Source organism: Haemaphysalis longicornis, unplaced genomic scaffold (genome assembly GCF_048455015.1).
Source record: "Haemaphysalis longicornis isolate Haplotype H1 unplaced genomic scaffold, Haemaphysalis longicornis Haplotype H1 scaffold_7, whole genome shotgun sequence".
Lineage (NCBI taxonomy): Eukaryota > Metazoa > Arthropoda > Arachnida > Ixodida > Ixodidae > Haemaphysalis > Haemaphysalis longicornis.
The window spans coordinates 137,470,510-137,493,151 of NW_027526422.1; the positions used below are offsets into that span (position 1 = coordinate 137,470,510).

The 22,642-nt window shown below is 46.2% G+C and overlaps 1 protein-coding gene across 6 annotated transcripts in view; it reads left to right on the forward strand.

The window, feature by feature from the left end:
• LOC144147054 (uncharacterized) overlaps positions 1-22,324 on the forward strand; it is a 148,167-nt gene extending 125,843 nt beyond the window's left edge. For 3 of the 6 annotated variants that reach the window (XM_077679083.1, XM_077679082.1, XM_077679084.1), the window contains 7 exons: positions 1,528-1,715; positions 5,334-5,488; positions 6,368-6,444; positions 9,288-9,365; positions 17,043-17,213; positions 18,731-18,953; positions 21,464-22,321. In XM_077679083.1, coding sequence (XP_077535209.1) covers positions 1,528-1,715; positions 5,334-5,488; positions 6,368-6,444; positions 9,288-9,365; positions 17,043-17,213; positions 18,731-18,953; positions 21,464-21,837 — 1,266 coding nt within the window. In that variant the 3' untranslated portion in view covers positions 21,838-22,321. Of the gene's footprint in view, positions 1-1,527; positions 1,716-5,333; positions 5,489-6,367; positions 6,445-9,287; positions 9,366-17,042; positions 17,214-18,730; positions 18,954-21,463 lie in introns of all 6 variants that reach the window. The other 3 variants (XM_077679081.1, XM_077679080.1, XM_077679085.1) reach the window with 3 other exon arrangements.
• The last annotated feature ends 318 nt before the right edge of the window (positions 22,325-22,642 follow it).

Genomic DNA, 22,642 nt, shown 5'->3' on the forward strand with positions numbered 1-22,642 from the left:
TCTAACTTGCGATAAACTGCGCGTATACTGAGAACCTCACAGATTGAGACAGCGCTTGTACTGCCTTTTTTCTGTTCTGTCGTCCGCGTCATTACTCTGTTTGATCAAACGATGTATAGCCAAGTAGACCAAACACAAGCCTTACTTGAGAACCTGGTTTCTATCGGTGTTTGCCGCAACTTGCAGAACAGGGTCCGCAGCAAGACGACTCTGTGTACATTTTTTATGCTTCTGCCGTTCTTGTATTTGAAGTACAAAAATATTTTCATATAGATCAGAGTTACTTGATATAGGAGTTGCGAAAGTCCCCATAGGCCCCATGCATCAAAAAGTGGCCCTGCGATTGGTCCACTGCTTTGGATCTTGTTTTACAGTGGCGCCATATTTTGGTGACAAAATGAACTACACAACTTGCTTCGCCTCTCGGCAACCTGGGCGAAAAAGATATTTGGGTGCTTACGTACATTTGTTATGCCAAAGGAGCCAATGTGCACAACTATGCAAGTGTTTTATATATATACGAAGCATAAGTAGTACAAAGAAATGCGACCATGAGTTCAACCGTCGCTTGCAAACCGTCGCCTGCTGCGAGTCCTCTTCGGTCTTCTGGCGGCAAAAAAAAATAAGTCGTTTCGACGGCTTTATGCAAGCTGAAAATGATTATTTAGAGCCGCTTGATCGGCTACTAGATTATTTTTGGCATGCAATGAGCTGTAGGCCAAACGATAACTGCCAATTTATTACTTCAGTTCGGACCTATGTTGTGCCGGAGTTCCAGCACAAGCGCCAATTGGTCGAGGCAGATGCGGGGACGCGGAAACAATCACAACCTACAAATCGGAGTTAAGATAGCAATTGATAACTTAAGAAAGCACAGAAATAAAGAATAATGCACTTTAAAACCAAATTTAACCTTAAATTGTCAGTTTGAATAATTAGCATGTTTTTTAGATAGTGCATGCAGAGAGCGCAGTGGCGCCACAGTACGCACAATCCAAAGCAAGTGGGGGTCCAGGTGCGAGCCGTTTTTTGAGGCGAAGTTTCGCAACTGCCTACATCGAAGATCTCTGATATAGATGAGGAGATATCACCTGCTATACACAGGGCAAAGAGGTGCTAGGAGAATAGGGGCGCATACTTTGGTGGGTCGCACACCACGTGTCAAGACGGCATGAGGCCCACTAAGCTATGACAATTTAACTGGCTGGTGCTGAGGTTTAATTTTAAAAGAGGTACGGAAACAGAGAGGCCGATCATTTTCTGTCGAGTCTAGACGCGAATTAGTACGTGCGTTTGTAATTCAGTAGAATCTCACTGAAGGCCATTCATTGTGCACGGATCGGAAAGCTGCAATCGGTAATAGAGGTGGTGTGCGGAATAGATTTCATAGATACCTATTCTCGTATTATTCGCCTGTGTGGACAGCTGTGCGAATTGTGATGCATTTCTTTTATTCGTGGATTAGTGCCATTAAAAAAATATAATTCTTTATTTCTCTAGATATCACCTTATGACGTTTATTTTCAGGTTGAGAAAAAACTTCTGCAGTACGATCCAACTGGCGTCAACGACAGACTTCGGTTGCCGTGTTTCCTTGCTCGAAGCGGAGCTGACATCCGTCACCGTAACAAACAAGGCACGGCTCCGTTAGAACTCGCCTCAAGTCTAAAACAGCCTGCCCTAGAGCTGCTTGGGTTCTTTCATGTTGAGAGGCGGTAAGTATGGCGTTTTTACCCCTAATTGTTATGCCTCGCAAAGTATTACTTGTTTCGTTTTATGCAAGATATGGTATAGACAGACACTACTGACGACGTCGCTCAATTTATAAATATTCAACAATACAAGCTAACTGAACTTCTGCGCATATTCAGTAAAAATAAAACACTGATACGATAAACTGTCGAAGAATCATATCAAGACGACTTAGCGGGTATTTTCTTCTCTACTAATTATTCCGTAAGCATAGCATGCTCCAACTAGCCGGGTTTCTTTTTCTTACTCTCGGCACATTGGCGAGGCGCCTGCTGAAAACTGCCTCGTGCTTGGAAAGGGGCGCCAAACACAACAAAAACAAAATACAAAAAAAACTCGAGGCTTCTAGATTTCAGCTCAAGCTGTGCCCGTTAGCCAGTTTCTTGAGCAAAACACAGAAGAAACGCGTGGCACGTGGACGACGCTGAAACCACTAATGACAACTTTGACATCGCCAACCCTAACGCAGCCAGAAAATATCCTACCATGTTCTGCGTGTAGGCTACGCCGTGAGTGTACATACACGATTCTTCACATGTTGGAGACAGCCAGAGCACTGCTTTGTGCATAGAAGAAAAAGTCGTAGTTTTTGTTTCGGTGATTTGTTTGTATGAGAGATATAAGACACACTTAAAGCAAGGGCCGGTGCATCAGCAGCGCAAAAAAACTTAGCAAACAAGGTGACCCCGGAGAGCTCTTAAGTCAATGCCATGGTTATAAGTCATCTGTAAGATTATGAGCTCCATATTGTTTCTTATTGATAGGGAAACTGGTATTCTCACTGAGCGCCACCAAAGGCATGCTGGTATTTATTTTTCGCTAACTATCTATGCAGTATAGCACTTCAAGCGCAAAACTGTACTTTAGTTCTACCATTTAGGTAACGTTTCTAGGAGAAGCGGAACCTGCGTTTTGTTTTTATAAGGGCAAAATCTTTGGTTATGCTTTCTTCTGTTCAAACGAAAAAAATCCTTCGGGTTTTGTTAGTCTGCTTATGTGCTTTGAAGCAAAATACGTTGTGGCTTTCGGTGGCGATTCTTCTCGGCCTTTTTTACTGCTATATCCTGTTTTGCCTCTCTCCAAGTTGCTTTCTTCAGATTTTGTCCTAAATTGTTCTGGCATTCAGGCCATCGACACTCTAATCCTCAGTTTCCCAAACCGCAGAGTTTTCCGCGAAATGCACACCTGCTGTCGTCGAGTGCCGTAACAAGCACCTATAAGGCGATATTACCTCCGTGCCGTATGCCAGGCAAACGCAGGGTCAGAGTCACCTGGTTTCGCGAGCACCTTCTTTAACGTGCCGCCACCATCACATGCCACGCTGTATGACATCAGGAAAGAACGCGTAATGCTAATTGTTTAGCCACGGGTATCTTGCGTAGTGAGCCCTGTGAAATGTGCTCCACTCCTACTCTGGAATCCTGTGTTTATGTTTCGTACGTAAATAAATGTTGCATTTTTATTCTTGCCAGCGCATGCCCCACCATACAGACATAACTCTCTACGCTTTGAACGCAGCGCACCCAAGGCTTATAGAACAGCTAACATTCAGCTTTTGTTTCCCTTCTGGTACTATTGACGCTGCTATCATCATCAGAGGAAAGAATATAAGACGAAAACCCATTTTGGTTTCGCGCTTGGCGTCAGGAAGTCTCACGGCCGCCGCCAATAATTCCCAGCCAATAAATATAGCATATCTTACCATTTTCAAGGGCCCAAGTGTGATGCCTGACAACATTGAACCCAGAAGCAGCTGTACGACGGTTTAAAATCCCTTTGTGTGGGACACCTCAACTGTCACACGTGAATATTTGCTTTGTTCTACGTCACAGGGCAACCAGGCATCCGCTCTGTGGACAACACCCTCGCGAGTAAACAATAAAGACGGTCAGGTTACACCGTCTTACAGGAACCATAGAGCAAAATACAAGCCTGGTAGTTTATACTTGTTTCTTTGATTATTCAATGAACTTCCTTCTTGTCTCTAAGTACTGTTTCTTGCAAAAGAGGTAATAAACGTTCAAAAGATTTGCTGTTTTTCTCACAAAAAAACACTCAGAATGGGGCTAGTAGTGTGTTTACCTTGAAATCGCAGCAAAGTAGTGCGACAAAGCGTGACTAGATGCAGCACTACTATTGTGCAATCAGGTGTTGTTGTAGGTTAAATGGACCCTGCAACGCTTTAAAGGTATTCTGCAGCGTTTATCATTGACACCTTCAAATGTATTTTGAGGTAAAATCTATTGTCCCAGCACTCTCCTCCCGCAAGAATTATGAAAATGCGTTCACCATCACCAAAACAACTAGCGATGATAAATCGCGCATAATTGTTCTCCCTCACTCTCTCGACTCGACCGCTGACAAAGCGACGCAAGCTGCGCGTTCTCCCCGGAGGTGGGGGCGGCTCGCGCCGTTCTCTTCTGCGGCCTTCGATATTCGCAGTCCTTTTCTCCGGAACGTAGAGGGGTCTATTAACGGACCTCCGCTGCCACAAAAAAGCAGGCATGGCTGCCTGCTTGCAAGCACGCGCTCAGGCTGGTAGGGCGTTTTTGAAGCAATACACGTTTGGTGTCGAGTGATCCCGTTTACTCCCGTTTACTCCACGTGGACTCAAAACACACCAAAAACGCCAAAACTGTGCGTACAGGTTCAGGCATAGAAGAACTTAGCACACAGCGCCGATGACGGCGGGTTGTCGCAGGAAATGCGAGAAATAGACCGCGAAGTTGACTAGTGACAGCCAATAGGACAGCCATGGCCTCAATGGCGTCAGTTAGGCCATGCAAGGGGGCGCATAATGAGGAAATTTGAAGAGAGCCCGATTCGTAATTCCCCTTCTTTCAAAGCGTTTAGCGTGCTCCCCGCTTCATGCTCGTGTAATATTTGGCTCAGGTATGCCTGGCAGTGTAGTCTAAAGGTCGCGCAGGTTTACTTGGGGCGCTCAAAGAGTGTTGCAGGCTCTCTATAAGAGCTGTCCGGCAATAACAGATATATGTCACTGCGGCAATATGAGCTTGGCGTGCAAGTGGTTTGTCAGCCACTTGTATGCTACGTAACGCAACTGGTTGAAGCTTGATTTAATGTATTTAAAATCGCTGTTGTTCATACCGGTATGAAGCACAGTATTCATTAAATAAAAATTGCATTTTTTATTCGTGATCTTGTTTTCGTACTTGTGTGACCAGAGGCCTTTTTTTCTCGCTTGTGTGACATTGTCTTTAATATTCTACCTGAAGAGCACCGCTGCGTTTTTTGAGTACTTAGCATTTATTTTCTTTTAAAATTGCTAACGCCGTTATTAACTCTGATGACGTTGGTCTGCGCGCCATTACAAAATAATATTGTCTCGTTGGCTCTAGTGTCTGACTCGAAAGCATGATGAAACTTGTATGCTTGCTTTGAAGAATATACTGAATTCTCAGATTACCCTTAAAAACCCTTAAATATTATGCTATATATAATTGTCTCTTTGATACAAGCTATACGTGTCTGTTAACGGTGGACACATAAAAGGGACTGTACCCTATTCAACTGATGCTTTGCTTGTGGCATGTTGAAAATCTGACTTGTAACTTTTGCAGGAATGCAGACATCGAAAAATGCAAAGTCTGCCTTGAAGCGAATGCCAACACGTCTTTCAAACCATGCGGGCATTGCTTGTACTGCGACGATTGCGGCATACGGATGAAACGCTGTCTTAATTGCGGACAGTTCATCGCCGAAAGGGTTCTTACTGGTACGTGGGATTTTTAAAAGAGCGTTTCTTCTATCAAAAGAAGTTACGCCAAAGCAGAGTTAGCAGTTCTATAAACAATTGTTTTCAGAGTGTTATTACGTTTTTGCTTCTTCTCTTTCGGGAATGAACTTTGTGATTAAGCGGCGCAAGCTATATGCGAAATATTTTTCATGTTTTCTGTGCATGTAGTTCTAGGTAGCCATGTTACAGCGACTATTTTTGTTCTCGCTAAAAAACTCCGTGGGCTGATGCTTCTAGAAGAAATAGTCCGCGGACTAGTGGTTCCAGAAATCGTTCGCTGCAGCCTACATTGAAGTACAGAGTATAAAACGTGATTGTGCAACTCTTGCTGAAGTTTCTGGATGATGAAGTTTAGGTTTGAGTTGAACCATAAGCATGGAAACAAAGTGCCGGAGCGCAAGCTGGCAGAGTGATTGAGGATGTTACGATCACAACGTTTTTCATGGGTAGAACGTTCTAAAATAGAGCATATGTTCTGCCTAGCAAGTGTTCTGCTAAGCACTTAGATAAGGCATCTTGCAGTGCTTTTAATCTTTATTTTATTGGAGAACCTGCGCTTAGTCTATTTACCAGTAACTGCAAAATATTAAAGCACAACGCAAATTTGGTGCCCATAGCAATTAAACCAATGTATGAAAATAGCGCCGAATACTGCTGATTATACTGATGTCGTTCGATGCATGTCTGGAAAGCTTCTCAAAGCGAATACCTATACTGCACGCAACTTTTCTATGAGCTATACAACAGTGCTATAGGTAGATTATCTTGTATAGACACGCAAGGGCTATTGCCAAGTTTACTGTTCCCTTTGGAAAAAGACCCACGGTATTTGATTAGTTGTATAATATCCCCCTGCAGGCCCCAACAGCACATTCAACCCTGAGAACGAGACGATTGAAGCTAGTGAACTAAGGCTGCCAATGGTTATGCCTCAGGTAAGCGTCCTTTTTTTCTAAGGTCTCTAATTAACTCAACAAATAAGTTTACACGTGCTCTGTGAAAATTTTAATCGCGTTTCCTTGTAGCCATACCCACACCAGCGCCGTTCTTGGTTGTGCCGAGCAGGTAATAGACATAGGAGCACGAACGAAAGAATAGCCTAACACTACTTGGTTTCAAGTTGGAGTTTCTATTTCTCACTGTCTATACTGTGGACCAGACCACATAATATGGTTCAGCTTTATCCTATGGACCAGACCAAGGGATGATGTTTTATATGGTACTACTGCTTAAAGGGTTCCACTTGTCGGTTTCCGTAATGAAGACGTAGAGTCTTCAGTTTTGACTCTAACAGCCTGGGCTTGAGTCCAAGCAGTTGTATTGTTATTTTCAACAATGGTTTTTTTTGACGAACAAGTTCTTTAAAGTCAACTTGATTTTATGCATAATTCTATACATTAAATAGATGTTAATTGGAATCGTTTAGGTCGCTTTAGACGAATAAGGCTCAATGATATCATGGTACGATCCACAAAATAAACTTGAGTATTACCCTTTTACCTCGTGCGAGAATAATACTGCGCATTGTACTCTAGTCTTGTCTACAGAATAGGAGGTACCTTTCCATTGTGCAACTTCAATATCACCGCCACAAGAAAGGCATCTCCAACTCCTGAAAGCGTTCTTCATAACAGCCCTCGGCTTTTTCATGTTGTCATAAAGATGATGCACTTTTTCGTTATGAATGATTGAAGCAATTCTGTGTCCGACACGCCTACATATTGTGTTCTCGCATTTTAATTTTTTGAAAGGGTTCACTTAAAATAATCTCGAATTGTATCGTTTCTTCTTTAAATAGTGAAGATTCCCCGCTACAATCCCGACAACCGATATCAGTCATAGGTGGCTCCAGTTCACTGTGAAACATTTTTAAACTGCTTCAAGTAACAACACATTAGATACTCTCCGATAGTAGAATACGCAGAAAACTAATATTGCATCTGATAAGTACGTCAGATATCTTCTTGAATCGCTGTAACATGAAACAAAAATGCCACGTGAAGCTTCTCCCGGTTTCTGCCGCGTTATTTCTACTTTTTTTCTTTTTTTTTCTTACTTCATTTCACCAGCGCTTTGGTATTAGAGGCAATATTACATGTACGTACGTGTCAACCGCTGCTCAATACATTTGTTTAGGAATTACCCAGCTTAAGCATCTTTAGATTACAAAACAGGCTGCATTCTATAGAAGGGGTTACATAGAAGACGTCTATAGAAGACGCCTTGTTGCACACTATGTATAAGTCACAGGCACTGCCTCAGTCTGCTAGTTCAAGTAAATGTTTTTTTGAAGGTGAAACTTTGTTTCTTATAATGGAGGGGAGAGCACTTACTACAAACAGTGGTTGCAGTGTGGCGAAATGAGTATCAAGCACGACAGTTCCAGTACCTAGTAAGGAATTAACTGTTCATCCACGTCATACTTTGTAAAAGTATTTTATTGGTCACCGTCGGAAGGCTTTGCGAATTACCCTTGTGAAGAGGTCTTTGTGTGATGAAAATGCAAGTTACACAAAAGAGGCACGAAGGAAAATTTTAATTACCTAACGAGAATTTTTTAAGAATCTCTTCCTCATTGATTGATTGTAGGGTTAACGCGCAGACGAAACGCAGGCGATGAGGCGCGCCGTAGTGGAGGGCTCCGGATTAATTTTGACTACCTGAGGATCTTTAACGTGCCCCGAAATCTATTACACACCGGCGTTTTCGCTTTCCGCCTCCATCAGAAAAGCGGCCGCCACGGGCGGGAATCGAACCCCCCACCTCGTGCTCAGCAGCACAACCCCTTAGCCACTGAGCCAGCGCGGCGGGTCGAAGAATCTCTTCCTGTTTAACAGGAAGGGCTAAAGCTGTGTGTGGCCTTTCTGGTCAAACAAAACATTACTCAGTCTATGCCGTCTCTGAAGCCAAAAAAGCTAACGATATTTTTATGCTAAAATGCACCGGATAGTGTTGGCGATATTCCGCAAACAGTTCTACCTTTCAGAACTTCCTTCAAACCTGTATGCCTCCGTTTTCCGATACCTTTTCCCAAGTTGTATGACGCTTATCTGAACCAACAACACGTTCCAGCCTTGAGTAGCCACTGTAAGGGGTTAACCACAGTGAGTTTTGGGGATTAAAAAAGGCCAAAACCCGAATCAAGATAAATGGCTTTGCAGACGTTTCTAGATAGCTCGACTGTGTAGTCACCCTGCTCCATCAACAATTCCCTTTTGTTTCGGTAAAAAAAGTCTAGACTGTATAATAGGGGTTCGGTGTTCGCTTAAACGAGCCATGAAGATAACATACAACTTTAATTAATTTGAAAGAACTAGGATGCACTATCTCACTCAGCTCCATTACAGCTACAAACGATGTCGTTCTAACGAAAAAAAAAAGCCAGAAATATTTGTAACTTGCAAATTTTGCGCCACAGTGACGTGTTATGAGCAAGGATGACGTCATACGGGCCAAGAAGAACACATATTTTTTAGTGCGTTAGCTGCACGTTAGCATTCAAGTGATGCGGCCAAATGGAACTAGATGCCCCATTACAGACGTCCAGTCATGTGTCGTCGCGACAGGTAAGTTAGGCGGCCGCCAATCGCACAAACAAGGTTCTGTGACGTAATAGACAAGTTGCGAAACTTGGCTAGGGCGCGACTGCTTCACACGTTTTCTTTATTATCTCCATTATTTTTTCGAAGATTGCGATGATATTGGTATCAATGTTATAGGGACTAAGCAGTCTTTCTAATAAACCCAACATGTATTTTGTCTTCATGGCTCCCTTAAGGTGCAGGTTCGAGGACCCTCAGGGTGTTCCTACAAGTTGCAAGTCGTGCCAGCTGAAGAGCTCAAGACAGGGCCTAAGGTGAGGCTTGTTTTATGCGCGAGCTATTACCAAGCCCTTCGATTAAGAGGTTCACAACCTGAAAATATTGACATGGTTATATTTGTGTGGACGTAGGCTGACGAAGAGTTTTATATGAATGAGTCGCGGTATTGTATTTCAGTTTTTTGCGACTCTTACGCAGACCGTGGCTTAAAGCAAATATTCTAGAGAGCAGTATTAGCTTTACGAAATGACAACCAATGCGATCAGGTACACGTTTAGAATACTTCACTCAAAAATTGTAACTGAAGATATAATGGCATCATCCTACTTTGTAATATAGATATGTATTTTAACGCAAAGCTTTGTACTTCTGCCAGCCAACGGTTTCTTTGCGGCGTGCGGAACAAGAGACTTCTAACGTGGCTGAAGAGTGGGAGGGTGGTTTTCCCTCACGGAGCACAGTGTAGATGGCACGTCGAACGTGTGGTATTACGCAGCGTTCCTTGCGCGCCGGTGGGCACGACGGCAGGAACTATTCCGCCGGCTTTCTCGTCTGCTTAACGACGGTTGTTTTGGGTCTGTTTTGGCGCAGCTTCGCGTCCATTGCGCGCCTCCTTCGCATGGCTTTATTGACTTGTTGAACAGCACCTCTTGGGCAACCAGGACCTGATGGAATTAAGTGGTCGTACGGCAAACATAGGATAAGCAATGGTTTGCGGGGCGGGAAAACAAAATGTAGAGACCATGTACAGACATCTTGGCGCTAGAGAAACGCTTACTTTTGCGAACGGTTTGCCAAGAATGGGACTCTGTTTTCTAAATTGATGAATACCAATTCGGTTGTGGTTTAATAGGTATTGCTAAAGGCGCAAGGAGCAACTGGTTCTTATAAATAGCGATTACAAGAGTTCCCTCAGTTCTCTCGCAATTATCAAACTTTTTGCGAAATAAACTAGTTTAACTTAGTATAAATGGGAATCACTAAGCTTACACGCCGAAGTGTTTCAGTGTCGGCGCTTGTGTCGCGCGGTGGTGTAGCGCCGAGCTAGCACATCAGACTGGCTAGGTGCCGCTGTCTCACCCTTCCAGAGACGCTCCTCTCCGATTCCTTTCTCCCGTACCAAAGCTGGGCTACAGCAAGGTCTGGCAATACGAGAGGAAGAACGTCAGGCACTTACCCCATCAAGGTTCTGACGCTGGCCGCTCTCGCCGAGCTGCGATCCACTGTTGCGAATCCCACCGCTGCCACCACTGTTGCGAACCAGGGTAGCGTGGTCGAAGTGAACCGAGGTTGGTGTAGCGCCGGGGCAGTCATGATGACGAAGTTTAAGGAGAAGAAAACTTTATGTACAAGTATTCACATCTCGGTATTAGAGAACCAGCAGTACGCTCCTGCGGGCGAGAGAATAAATAGGCTCGCTGGGTCCGTTCCCCTTCACTCTTTTTCTCAGCTGACGTGAGGACGCACCAATCACAAAATTCATGCCACTGATAGTAGCACCCCACGCCCAAGCACACACATACCACACACACGCGCGGGAGACCCGCTCCTCTCTTGCGCAGGTGAGCGTTACGTTGCCCCCGAAATAGCAATCCGCCGCCGTGGGTCGGATCCCCCTTTGGTCCTGGCGATGTTGCACCACCGGTAGGACGTCTTGCATTCCTCTTTCGTAATATTGGTCAAGTGGGTCGTTGAAGATGTCTTTAGCGTCGTCAAACACGCTACAAGAAGGGCATGACAATGAGGCGTGGGCACACCGCCGAGGCTTGTAGTGCGGGGAGCCAAGCAATGCTATTTTCAGCACTGCCGCGGGCCGGTTGGCGCTTGAGGGGCCCCTGGGTCGCCGAACGGGTTATTGTCCAGCAGCACACACTTCGCCATTGTGGACACGCCGGTTCGTCGAATGTCGGTTAGGGAAGACCGACAGCAGGTTTTTGGTGGTTCACCCGAGCGCTGACGCCGGGTTGCGTAACAGCATCGCAACAGCATACATATCTGTCCTTAGCCGGCCTGATGATCTCACCGGAGAAGTGAGGATTTGTTATTTTTTTGCAATCCCGCGGTGGTCCACCCGTCTCAACTTAACAGTGGAAAGACTGGTTATCTCTTAATCCGCTCAAGTGAAATTCCTTGCGGTTACCCTTGACAGTCCCCTGTTTTGGCCACGGGAAGTGGACCCGACTGTTTCCGCTCCGGTTGATCTTGCTAACATTTTTAGAAGAACTACTGGGCCTAAGGGGGCAGACATCCGTCAACATTGATTAAGCTGCACTGACCGCTGATTTTTGCGTCATGTTAGGTTTCAGCTGGTCCTAAATTAACCTTAACAATCCCAATTTTAACACTTCAGAATGATCGACAAACGACGGATAAGGACAGTGGTAGCAGTTCCTTAGGTAGCGGCAAATCAGAAGGTTAAACGGGAGAACCAATCTTCGACGCTCCGCTTGCTGGGGTCTCAGGAGTTGCTCACACAGATAATGCGTCTAGGGCACACTAATAGTGAAGAGCAAATATCAGGTGGTTTCGCACAAGGACCACCTCTCATGCGCACAGTGCTCTTAAAGTCTTAGCGTTCGGAAAAAAATTGCAACGTAATGCCGCATGGTCTGATGGGATGCCTTCAGTGTCAGCTGGACATTGCTCCCCTTAGAGTAAAGGAATACCCCAGTGGAAGCAGCCATATTCTGGGTGCTTGAACACCTAAAAAAAACCTACCAGAACCACAATCAACTATTTAGAGATAATTTGGTCCGTCAGCACCGAGGGCATAGTTCAGCGGCGTACGTCACTTCACCTAGCTGATTTCCTGAACTGAACAATTAAGGCCCAACCACATGCAGCGTACTTTCGGCGTGTTCACGCGCCGACGCCGTCCCGCATGGACGCGCGTCAGCGCGCGTCGCCAAAAAAATTAGTAGTGGCATAGCTCGGCTATGCCAGGAAATACGTAGCGTGAGCTAAGGTTCAGCAATCCAGTCCAATCCAGTCCAGTCCAGTCCACTCCAATTCAGTCTAATCCAGTCCAGTCCACTCCAGTCCAGTCCTGTCCAGTCACTGCTTCTCGCGCATGCTCAGCACGGCTCTTCACGACCCAAGCGAAACAGCTATCAAGCGGCTCCGGTGCAGCGTCAGACTTGGCTACTGCGCAATTGAAGCACACCCCTGGGCACGCGCCGGCGCCAGTGCGTCGCCCGCGGCTATGACGCAACACAATCCAACACAATCCGCTTTATTCCCATCCAATCCCAATCCAATCCTAGCCGATCCAAGCCAAGTCAGGTAAAACAATCCAATCCAATGTCCCTCCCGCTTGCGCAGAACGGCCCTTCACGGCACACGCGAAACTGCTCAACCTCGGCCAGTGTAGATTAAGCTACAAAATGCATGGCGACGCGAGCTCACGCGTCAGCGACGCCAAAGTCTATGCTCGCCAGATATCGGCGTCGACGCAGCGCAAGACAGCATCGTAAAGCGGGCGGCAGCGTTCGGGTTTCCTGTTCTTCTCGTGGTTTGGGGTCATTCCTTTCAGCAGTAAACAATCAATTTCTTTTTAACCTGCCGTAATCGCATACCTTGAGACAAATTGCACGCTATTTCTGTTCTAAAGCGCTTATTCCTTCGTGTACGCTTGCTTGGCTTTCATCGGGGAGATCGGGGATATGCGATAGCTTTGTGTGAGTTAAATAATAGAGCTCTGGCTACATCGCTTGCAGTATTAGCATAATGTGGCTTGTCTTCAAGAGGGATGCGTGACGAGCAAGCGTTATCAACGCCAGAATTGTAGCGGCGCATTGCATTCCATTCGTTGCTACCGTGGCTTGCGAAGGAAAGATAGCTTTTCTTGACTCAAATCGATCGCTTGTAGCAATAGCACTATTGTCCTCGGCTACAAGATCTGTCCGCAAGAAACAAGTGTTACCACTGCTCAAACCTCTCAAATACGACCAAAAACAGAGCACACCCGACTTCTGTTTTGAAAGTCCGCGGTTCGAACCCTGGCAAACCCTCCATGTTTTTTTTACGGTGAGGGTTTTGTCGGTTTTTTTGTACAGCGTAGGGAAAGGGTTCCAAAGTACCTTGCCTTTTAACCTACAAATGACATTCGACGGTAACCTCAGTATCAAGGCAGCGCGGAAATTTATTTTGCTTACACTTTGAATTCATGAACGTGCAGTCGGTACATAAGGTGAAGGTTAAATCAAGTAGCAAGTAAAGCAGTTGTGCGAAGTGCGTCTTCGTTTATTATCCTATCTTATTTTGTTCAGATTTGACCATGCGTACTCTAGATACATTTCGCGGGATTTCAATATTGACCCGCCAACATTTAGAGATGAACAAAGACGCCAAGTGATTTTTTTTGTTTGACTAAAGCTAGGGACTTGATAATTGCAGTTCAAGAATCGAGAATAACTGCTCATAAACGACTTTAACAGGATGGCATACGTGTCCAGCAACGCCCGCCGACGCAGCGACTGGCGCGCGACTTCGACCGACGGTCTCATGCGGTTACTTGCCCTCTCCTGCGGGTCCGCGCGTTGCCTCCGAACGACGCCGACGCTCGCGCGACACGTGATTTCGCGTCCCTGTGGTTAGGGCTCTATACCAGGTAGCCTACTCGACCGAAAAGTAGTGTGTTACCACTGCGGCCGCTTCGAGAAACATCAAGTCGTACAATCCGCAGGACATCATAATTGTGAGTGAGACCAATGCAGCCCAAGAATTGTATCCGCATCGGCGCCCCCCGAAAAATGTTTTCTTGTGGTACTAACGCCTTGGGGATGAGCTCGGCTTGAGGGTTTTGGCGTGCAGTGACAGTGGCGTCCATCCCATATTGGTGCCAAGGATAATGAGGTAGTGATCAGATGTCTCCGAATTCGTTGTAATTTGAACGTAGTGTAGAACATTGGCTAGCCCACCAGATTGTCTTCAGGTGGGCAATTATAGACCATTTTACTGGGAAGCACTATACCTATATCACCCCCCCCCCGTTTTCATCCCGGGGAAGCCGATTTATTCAGCGCCGCTGCGGGGCTCCTCCTCGCCACCGCCGCCACCGCCACCGCCACCACCGCTTTCACAATTGTCACTCCCTTCGCCCACACCCATGCATCTTCAACAAGTTCCGCAGTCACCTGATAAAGGCGGGGACAGCCTTATCAGGCGTTACAAGACCAACTTCCCCCTTTGAATGCTACGTGAGCCTGTAATTCTTCTTCAGCACGAAAGGCTTTGCGGGCGACATTTCGGCCGTGTATTTCACGTCTGCACGCGCCCATCACAGGTTGCTGCCAAATTATGCGCGCACTAGTTGGGGGTGGAAGCAGGGGACGTGCATGCAGAGCTAGTCGTAGTGGCACTACCGATGACATGTGCGTTGTGGTGACGGGAACTTTAAACGTGGAAGTCTGGCGTCTCAATGCGACCTGCCACCTGCCGTCAAAGGTCGGGCGGTTTAAGTTTCGGTTGGTGCGTTACACAGTCAGTGATACAACGACGACGCTAGACTGAAATGGACAACCACATGAATGTCTACTAGAGTAAAGCTCGAACCCTTAAAGCTTTTAACTCCCTATGGACAGACGCGTGTCGCACGCTCGGAGGAAGAGCAGATGGAATCAAAGGAGCGTCTTCGGAACAAAAGTGCAAATGGGTGCGAAAACTACAGAAAAGCGCTGCTGCCGCTGTTTCCACCGCTAGTTCCAGCTCACCAATTACCAGGGAATCTCTCCTAGGTGAACAGCAACGTCGACGTGAGCCAATATTTTTTGTTCAGCCTGAACGTCTTTCACCGCGACAATTCTGGCGGTACCTTTCACTTCTAAGAACGCGCACATAACCGGTTACCGGTTTATCAGGTACGAGTTGAGAGTGGAAGGAAAAGGGGGGTGGGGCAATCACGAGCAGTTGTAGGCGTCATTCCCTGACTGACGACGTGTTTGTTGTGCTGGCGGGAAATTTAAACGTGTACTATCGGGATACCTTGCAAAACGGACAACGGAACGCGCGGCTTCCTGTACATGCTGCGCCTCCTGGCGACAGGCCGCGCATGCGCAGTTGAAACAAGTTACGAGACTTCGTGACCAACCTGGAAATCGAAAGACCTTCGTCTTTCCATCATCTGCTGCGTGCTAAGAACGAAATAAAAAATGAAGGTATATTGGTGCATCCGCCGTTTTCGCTTAGCACAGCGACGCTGGTGTAAGCGGGCGCCGAACACGGGAAGAAAACAAACCAAAACGCTCACACGCCGAACGATGGTCGTTCTATACCAAGGATGGACACGAACTCTCGTAACTTGTTCGTACTGCGCATACGCGGCTCGTCGCCAGGATGCGCGGCATGCACTCAAAGCCACAGGTCGGCCACTTCGGCTAGTTTCGGTTTCCCAAATTGGGGTGATCCTAGCGGCAGGGTGCTGCGGCGTGGCCCTTACCTTTGCCTCAGCGTTTCTTTCTTTCCACACCGTCAACGTTTCCGCGCCTCCTTACGCATGCGCAACACTTCACCGGCGCTAATATTTTTTTTCTTTCTCTGAGCGTGCACGGCGGGCCAGCATGGGCCAGATCGGTGCGTGCGTGGGCGAGCCCGCGTGCGAAGGGTTACGCGGGTTGCCTAAACGCCTCCACGGGCTGAAAGATTCGCTGCATTATAAATGATATTCGAATGTATTCTAAATATGGGGCCGCGCAGGAAGGAGCATCACCGGCGTCACCAGCAAAGATTACAGCGCCACCAGCGCCACCAGCGTCACCAGTGAACGATACAGCTCCGCGATTAAGATATATGACCTCCAGCGATCGACTGTGTGGTCGTCATTTGCAGAGCTATGAGGTGTCCAACACATTGTAATGTGCTGCCAGATCTTTGTGTATAGCAGACGACAGATGAGAAACTTCGCAGACCCACACCCCGCTATGTGTCACATCGTCTGGATAAGCATGGTTATCATTCCAAAAGTACACTGCACCTAACGAATCCACTTCGAAAATTGTTATTTCACCCTTGTCTTAATAAATTACTACATCATCAGTGCTTCAGCAATTTTCACGCGATAATCGCCCTATATGTTCTCCTCCTATTTAACAAAGGTTGTGCGAGCGCACCTAAACTCTGCCATGCTTTGCTACCTGGACGGCTAGTGCTTTAAAGTCCTGCACATGCACAGGTGCGTGCGTGCTGCACGCATTAGCCCCACCTCTTTCTCAGAGCAATACTAGTCGCACGCACGTGCTTTTTCCCAGGAAGTTAAGGTTGAACATAGTAGAAATGAGACTGGTTACACTGACCCTGAAAAATGCCGCCACGAAAAGCGCAGTTGTGTTAATTAGTAAACCCGACGTGAGAGTATTGTGGCTAATAGCGGTGCATGGAGTCTTGAGGAAAAGTTTGCTCTCTGTGTAAAGCTGACCTTCAAGGGGGTCGGTGTGTAGCGCTACAAGAGGATGTATTCTGTGATGAAGATATTTAGCGAAACGTTCTAGGGCTTACTAATTTCACATGTGCTTTTGTTGCCTCTCGCGAAATGTCTTCCCAGCAATGCTGACATAAAAACGATCGGTGAGCAGGAGGGTGATTGGAGTCTCTATGCACGCATTATTAGTGCATGCACGGCGTTTCTGTAGCAATGTTTGTGTCAGGGATTCGATTGAACAAGCAAAAACTGGATTTAAATATTTCGCTAATTTTTCCTTTTTTGTCGTCTTCTTCAGATCTATTCAATGACACGGAACCCACGAGGCCGGTGCATCATCCTGAACAACGTCCATTTCGACAGCCATTCAGAGAGTAGGGAGGGATCCGAACTCGATGTAGATCGCATGCATGCCCTCTTCACCCAGTTCCACTTCGAGGTCACTATCGAATCCAACCTCTCAGCCATGGTAAGAGAATGTTTCTCACTGTCGTCTTGTAATATCAAAACGTTCCCGGTTCTTTAGAACCGGGAACGTTTGTTTATTTATAAACACCGATCTTTCGGCTTTGCTGCTGTTTTTCTGTTCTGTACACCGAATCAATGTGTAAATGCATTACGGCGACGTCCTTAGCGGAAAAATTGATTGATTTTCCGTGGGAACACGGAATCCGCTGCTGCCGAAGGTTTCAGCTACGCTATTTAGGCACACGCTAGAAAATGTCACCACCGTCAACCGGGACAGGTGGCGCAGAAGATCGAGGGACACACCCTATTAAACCATAACCCGCACCGCGATAACTATAACGAAGACAAGAGGGGGCCGAACGTTGCTCTCGCCAATAATAATACTAGGCAGGAGAAGAGTAAGCCAGTACGTGATTTTCGCGAGCGTTGCCCCGTTCCAGTACGTCAGGTATGTTTGCTTCCATGACTGCGCTCATGCCCTTGAGTCTTTATGTTCGCGTGCTGCGGCGTATGAGCATTTTCCAAGGTTACTTCTGGGCCGATGACCATGGTACTGTCGGTCATAATTCTTTCTGGGTGAGATCGCATCCTCGTCATTCCCTCTCTTCTTAACTATCAATCTGCTAGAGTGATCCAAGCGCTGATAAAGTGACTGATAGCCACTTTTTTTCACGCGTAAACCAGCCGACGCCCAGTAAAAGGAGGTATCAAGGAAAACAGCGTAATATCAAAAGCCGCGCGAGAGACGCGTTTTGCTAGGCAAGGCTTTTCCCAAGGTTATTGGGGACGCTTTTTTTACAAGCCGATAACGTAGGAAATGCTAAAGGAAAAAGGGACTCAAATGCTTCTTTTTAAGTGTTTATTTTCCTTTTGAAAATAATGGTCTTTCTTGGGTACTTGGACGCAAAACATTTAGTGTGTCTCTCTGTCTGTCTGTCTGTCTGTCTGTCTGTCTGTCTGTCTGTCTGTCTGTCTGTCTGTCTGTCTTTTTACCACAAACAAGTTTATACGGGCTGAACCATGTCAAACTACTAATTCTTTGGGCCGAAGTTATACATCTTCCCATCATTTCATGGGAAAGATACTTCAGCCGTATTTGAGGCAAAACTTTACCCCGAACCGGTAGTGTCCGAGTAATTTTAAATAAGAATGTACGTCGTGGTTGTTTTTCGATAGCATGAAATAAACAAAGCGTGAAAAAATGCGAATTGGCGAAAAATGGCCCCAGCTAACCCCCATTTGTTCAACTTCTCCCTTATATCTTTACTTCCCTTCATACAGCCCTCCTATGCTCCTCCCCCCTACATTCGAAGTTCAAATTGTCCGCCTCCATGACGCTTGCCTCACTGCAGTTCCCTGGACTGCCTTCCACTTCCTTCACCTACCTCAATTGCAGGGCCACATTCACGGCCTACCACGAGCACAACTGGTTTAAAGTGGGTATAAAGTCAGAAAGCTTGCCCACACTAAATTTATCAATAACCACCGGTGTTGACTATTCCTATTCACAAAACGCAGGACATGAAAGCTATCCTGGAGGGCGTCTCAAAAGAGGAATCTCAGAAGGACGCAGACTGCCTCGTTGTGATACTGATGTCCCATGGGAAGGAAGGGACAATCTATGGAAGTGATGGAGAGGAGGTGCATCTCGAGCCTGACGTCTACGGTCCTTTCAACAACTGCAATTGCCGCACCCTTCAAGGGAAACCCAAGCTTTTCTTCATTCAGGCATGCCGCGGAGGTCAGTATGGATTCCGTCCGTGCTATTAAAGCGAGAATCAATTGTTTTACGCTGCGCCGTCGAGCGTTACCAGAAAACGTAGCCCAGCTGTGCGCAGGTTAGCGTTGGCCTCATGTGGAGCTCCCGGCGTCGTACAGGTTTGCGCCTGTGTTTGCGCCTCGTCAGGAGCTCGCCAAAAATATCAGAAAAACTACCAAGCCTACGTGAGCGCGGCCCTCGTGAGGTGCGCCCGGCGTCGGCCAGCTCAACCTTCGAGAACACTGTGCCAAATGTTCGTGGCGTGATATCTCACGTGATCTTCTATTTGCAAGTTCACGTGCGTCGGCATCTCAAGTTGGGAGCACAGACGCCGAGTTCCCGCTAAAGATGCCAAGTTCGCGAAGCCAGTGGCTACGTGCTTTAGCGCGTGCTAATGTGGTCCAGTTTGGGAGAAATGTGCAATCCTGCGGACAAAACGACCAGGGCCTACAAGCAAGGGATAACTTTCACCGATAAGTTCAGAAATCAATGTCAAGTGAAACAGTCGTGTCTTAGACGAAGGGCGAGGGACCGACATGTTAGATGTTCCTCCAGCCTTGCTCCACTACTACAAGCTGCCCTAATTCTTGTGTTTTGTTGGTAAAAGGTTGGCGTCAATGCGTATTCGAAAGACGACAGCCTTTCTTGGGCTTCTTGAACCCAAACATTTTGGTTTGTTTGTCTCTATATCTATCACTTGATTCAGTCACCCGGCCAAATTCAAGAAGAATCTGCCCAACAGGTTTGTATACCCAAAGCCAAATCTCAACGTCTACTTCCGGTGGCAATGTTCATACCGGTTACTATTGTTGGACAAGAACAAAACATCACGCAAATATTATGTAAAAAATCAATACGCAAGTGACATTTGCAGTGTTCCTTTAATGCCGGGTTGCTTGATAATTGCTGTAGCAAATGCAATACTACATACACTGCAGAAAAAAAATTCACTCTTTCGCCTGCTGTCGCCCTCGCCACTATAGCTGCTGGCGGAGTTTAAAAATGAAACAGCAACAGTAACGAAATGTTCCACTAGGTAGGTTCTATATTCCGTTTGGTACGCACGTGAAGCAGGGCAACGTGGCTCTATAAACGTAGAAGTAAGGTGCCTTAATTCACTCCTGTGTCAGCCGTACGGCAGCGCTAGGATCGAGGCAACCGGCCTGGAACCATGGAACGCGGTAAATGTAAATTGAGTGGAGTAGAGCTCTAGAATGTGTATCTTTCGAGGAGCGTGACGGGAGAGGAACTGAAGAAGATGCGAGCGGGATCGTGAATGGAGGGATTTACTTGGCAGGGGCGCAAGACGACTATCTTTTTTCGTTGGTATTTGCAACGACAGGAACAGATACGTGGCGAATTTTTTTCTATTTGTTAGAGCAAAAATCACGAAGTTCTCTTTCAAATTTAAACAGAACTGCATGTACCATTTATGCATTGAACTTGTGCATCAAGTATGCCTAAGGTTTTTTTAGAAAAAATGTTTACAAGGATGAAGTATTGTGATGAGCCTTAGTTGTCAGAAACGTTCTTGCGTATACAAACGTCTCCTACAAGTCAGTCAGACAGACAGACAGACCCGAAATTTCTGGTTTACTTAGCCAAAGAAAAACTGCTGTCTTTAAAACACTTAGCCCTGCAACCACATTTTTAACACTTGAGACATGGACATGGTCGCATTCTATCGCAAACTGACCGACACTCCCCAGCTGCAGGCTTTCATGCCGGCACCTCTGCATCCAAAAACTGGATGTACCGGCAATTTCAGTATAACGGTGTCGGAAAGTTGTTCCGGCAAGTCTCTCTGTCTCTCAGAATAACGTCTGTGCTTGTAGTGCCCAGATAGTCAGCGGCGCAACTCCGTTATTAAAACGCTAACCGGCCTTTTAGGAGCTGAACTAATATTTCCGCTGCAACGTTGTTATATTGCCTTCAAATTGGTGGTGCACCCTGTTTTTATGTTAATGACTGTGTGAAAAAAAAAATTATGACTTTAAGAAATATCTGGGGGTAGCAGGCTATAGGTCCGATGGGATAATGATCAAAGCGATAATTTATCTTTTAAACGGAAGCTGCGCGCATGTGTGTCGGGTGTTCAACATGTTCGATTACACATTTCGGTTGCGTCAATTAAAAATATCCGAAAAAACAAGCGCACATTGCTGCTAATGAAGTTTTTTACAGTCCCCAACTGGAGTACAGACTACTATTGAGTAGGTAACGGCCAGGTGGGTGCAAGTCCCCACAACAAAACTTGCTCAGCTAACGCACACTGGAATTGGATTTTATTGCTAACTTGTTTCCAACTGCAACGTTCGTGCCGAGGCAAGGCGCATCAGTTGAAAGCAGTTTGTTGTGATTCTGTATCAGTGTAACCATGATATCACGTCGCTCAGAGATACATTTATTCTTTCCTGTGTCTTAAAAAATATATTGCATGCAATGTCCACCTACCTTCTCTACTCTTTTTACTATGACGTGTTTGTTTGCAGACCAGTGGGACAACGGAATTGACGACGTGCGAGAGACATCAGACACCTCCCACGGTGCAGACGAGGACTCCCGGATGACTTCGAGGCGACCAAGCAAGCGAATGCCTGGTGTGTCGGACATGTACATCGCCTACGCCACGATTCCAGGCTACGTCGCACTGAAGAACAAGCAAATAGGATCGTGGTTTCTGTCGGCTGTTAGCGAAGTTTTCACTGAGCACGCTTGCACAACGTCTCTTGATGGCCTCATGGAACGAGTACACGAGAAGGTTATGTCTTATGATGCCCATGATGGAAGCAAGCAGACCCCTAGTGTCAGCAAACATGGATGGCGGATGGGGCTGTTTTTTAACCCTGGTATTTATGTGCAGTAACATGATCGACGAACTGCCACTCTTTATTCAAGGTGTTTCCACACATTTCTGAGCATCTGCTAAATGTATGCAAGAGCACAAGAACCCCTTAAGAGATGCTCACACTGCAAATTTAGAGCACCGATGCGGGCATTTCGTTCAAAAACTGTGCTTCCACCGACACCAATCATTCGTCTTTTTATTCGTGCTAAAAACACTGCCCCCACATTTGTGCAGTCATGAGTCGTTCGGTCTTTGTTGATTCGTAGATGTGCGCGATGTGGTTCTTTGTGAGAATAAAATGGATTAATCCGTGAATATATATTGCCGGATATTTGCTTAAATCACCAGAGCCTTGTGGAATGCATGTCTGTAGTACCAACCATACTTTGCATTGTACTAACAGTGAAAAAGTGCTGCACATCTCAATCAACCCTTCCTTACCTCAAATTCAATACTCTATTTAGCACCCAAGAACTATTGTTGATAACTTTTATTCACAATAAAGTCATGTCTTCTATTGATTGCTCTGGGGGTAGGGTCATCTCTTATTGCGTCCCGAATCATCCAAGTCTTCCTAAAACACTGCAGTGTTAGGCCAGTCTCTAGAAGATGGATGGGCTGCTTCCTATATTGTAATAGCAGTATTGGCAATGACGGTGCACTAATTTGGCCCACGTGATTTGAAAAAGACATGAACAGTGCAGCTTATGCAAATATACAAGCTCAATATTACGTCCGTCACCACCCACTACTCAGTGTCTGGTATTTGACCTGTATATGACAGCGAAAAACAGCATGCAAAAGTCTGCCATCGGGTTTTTTA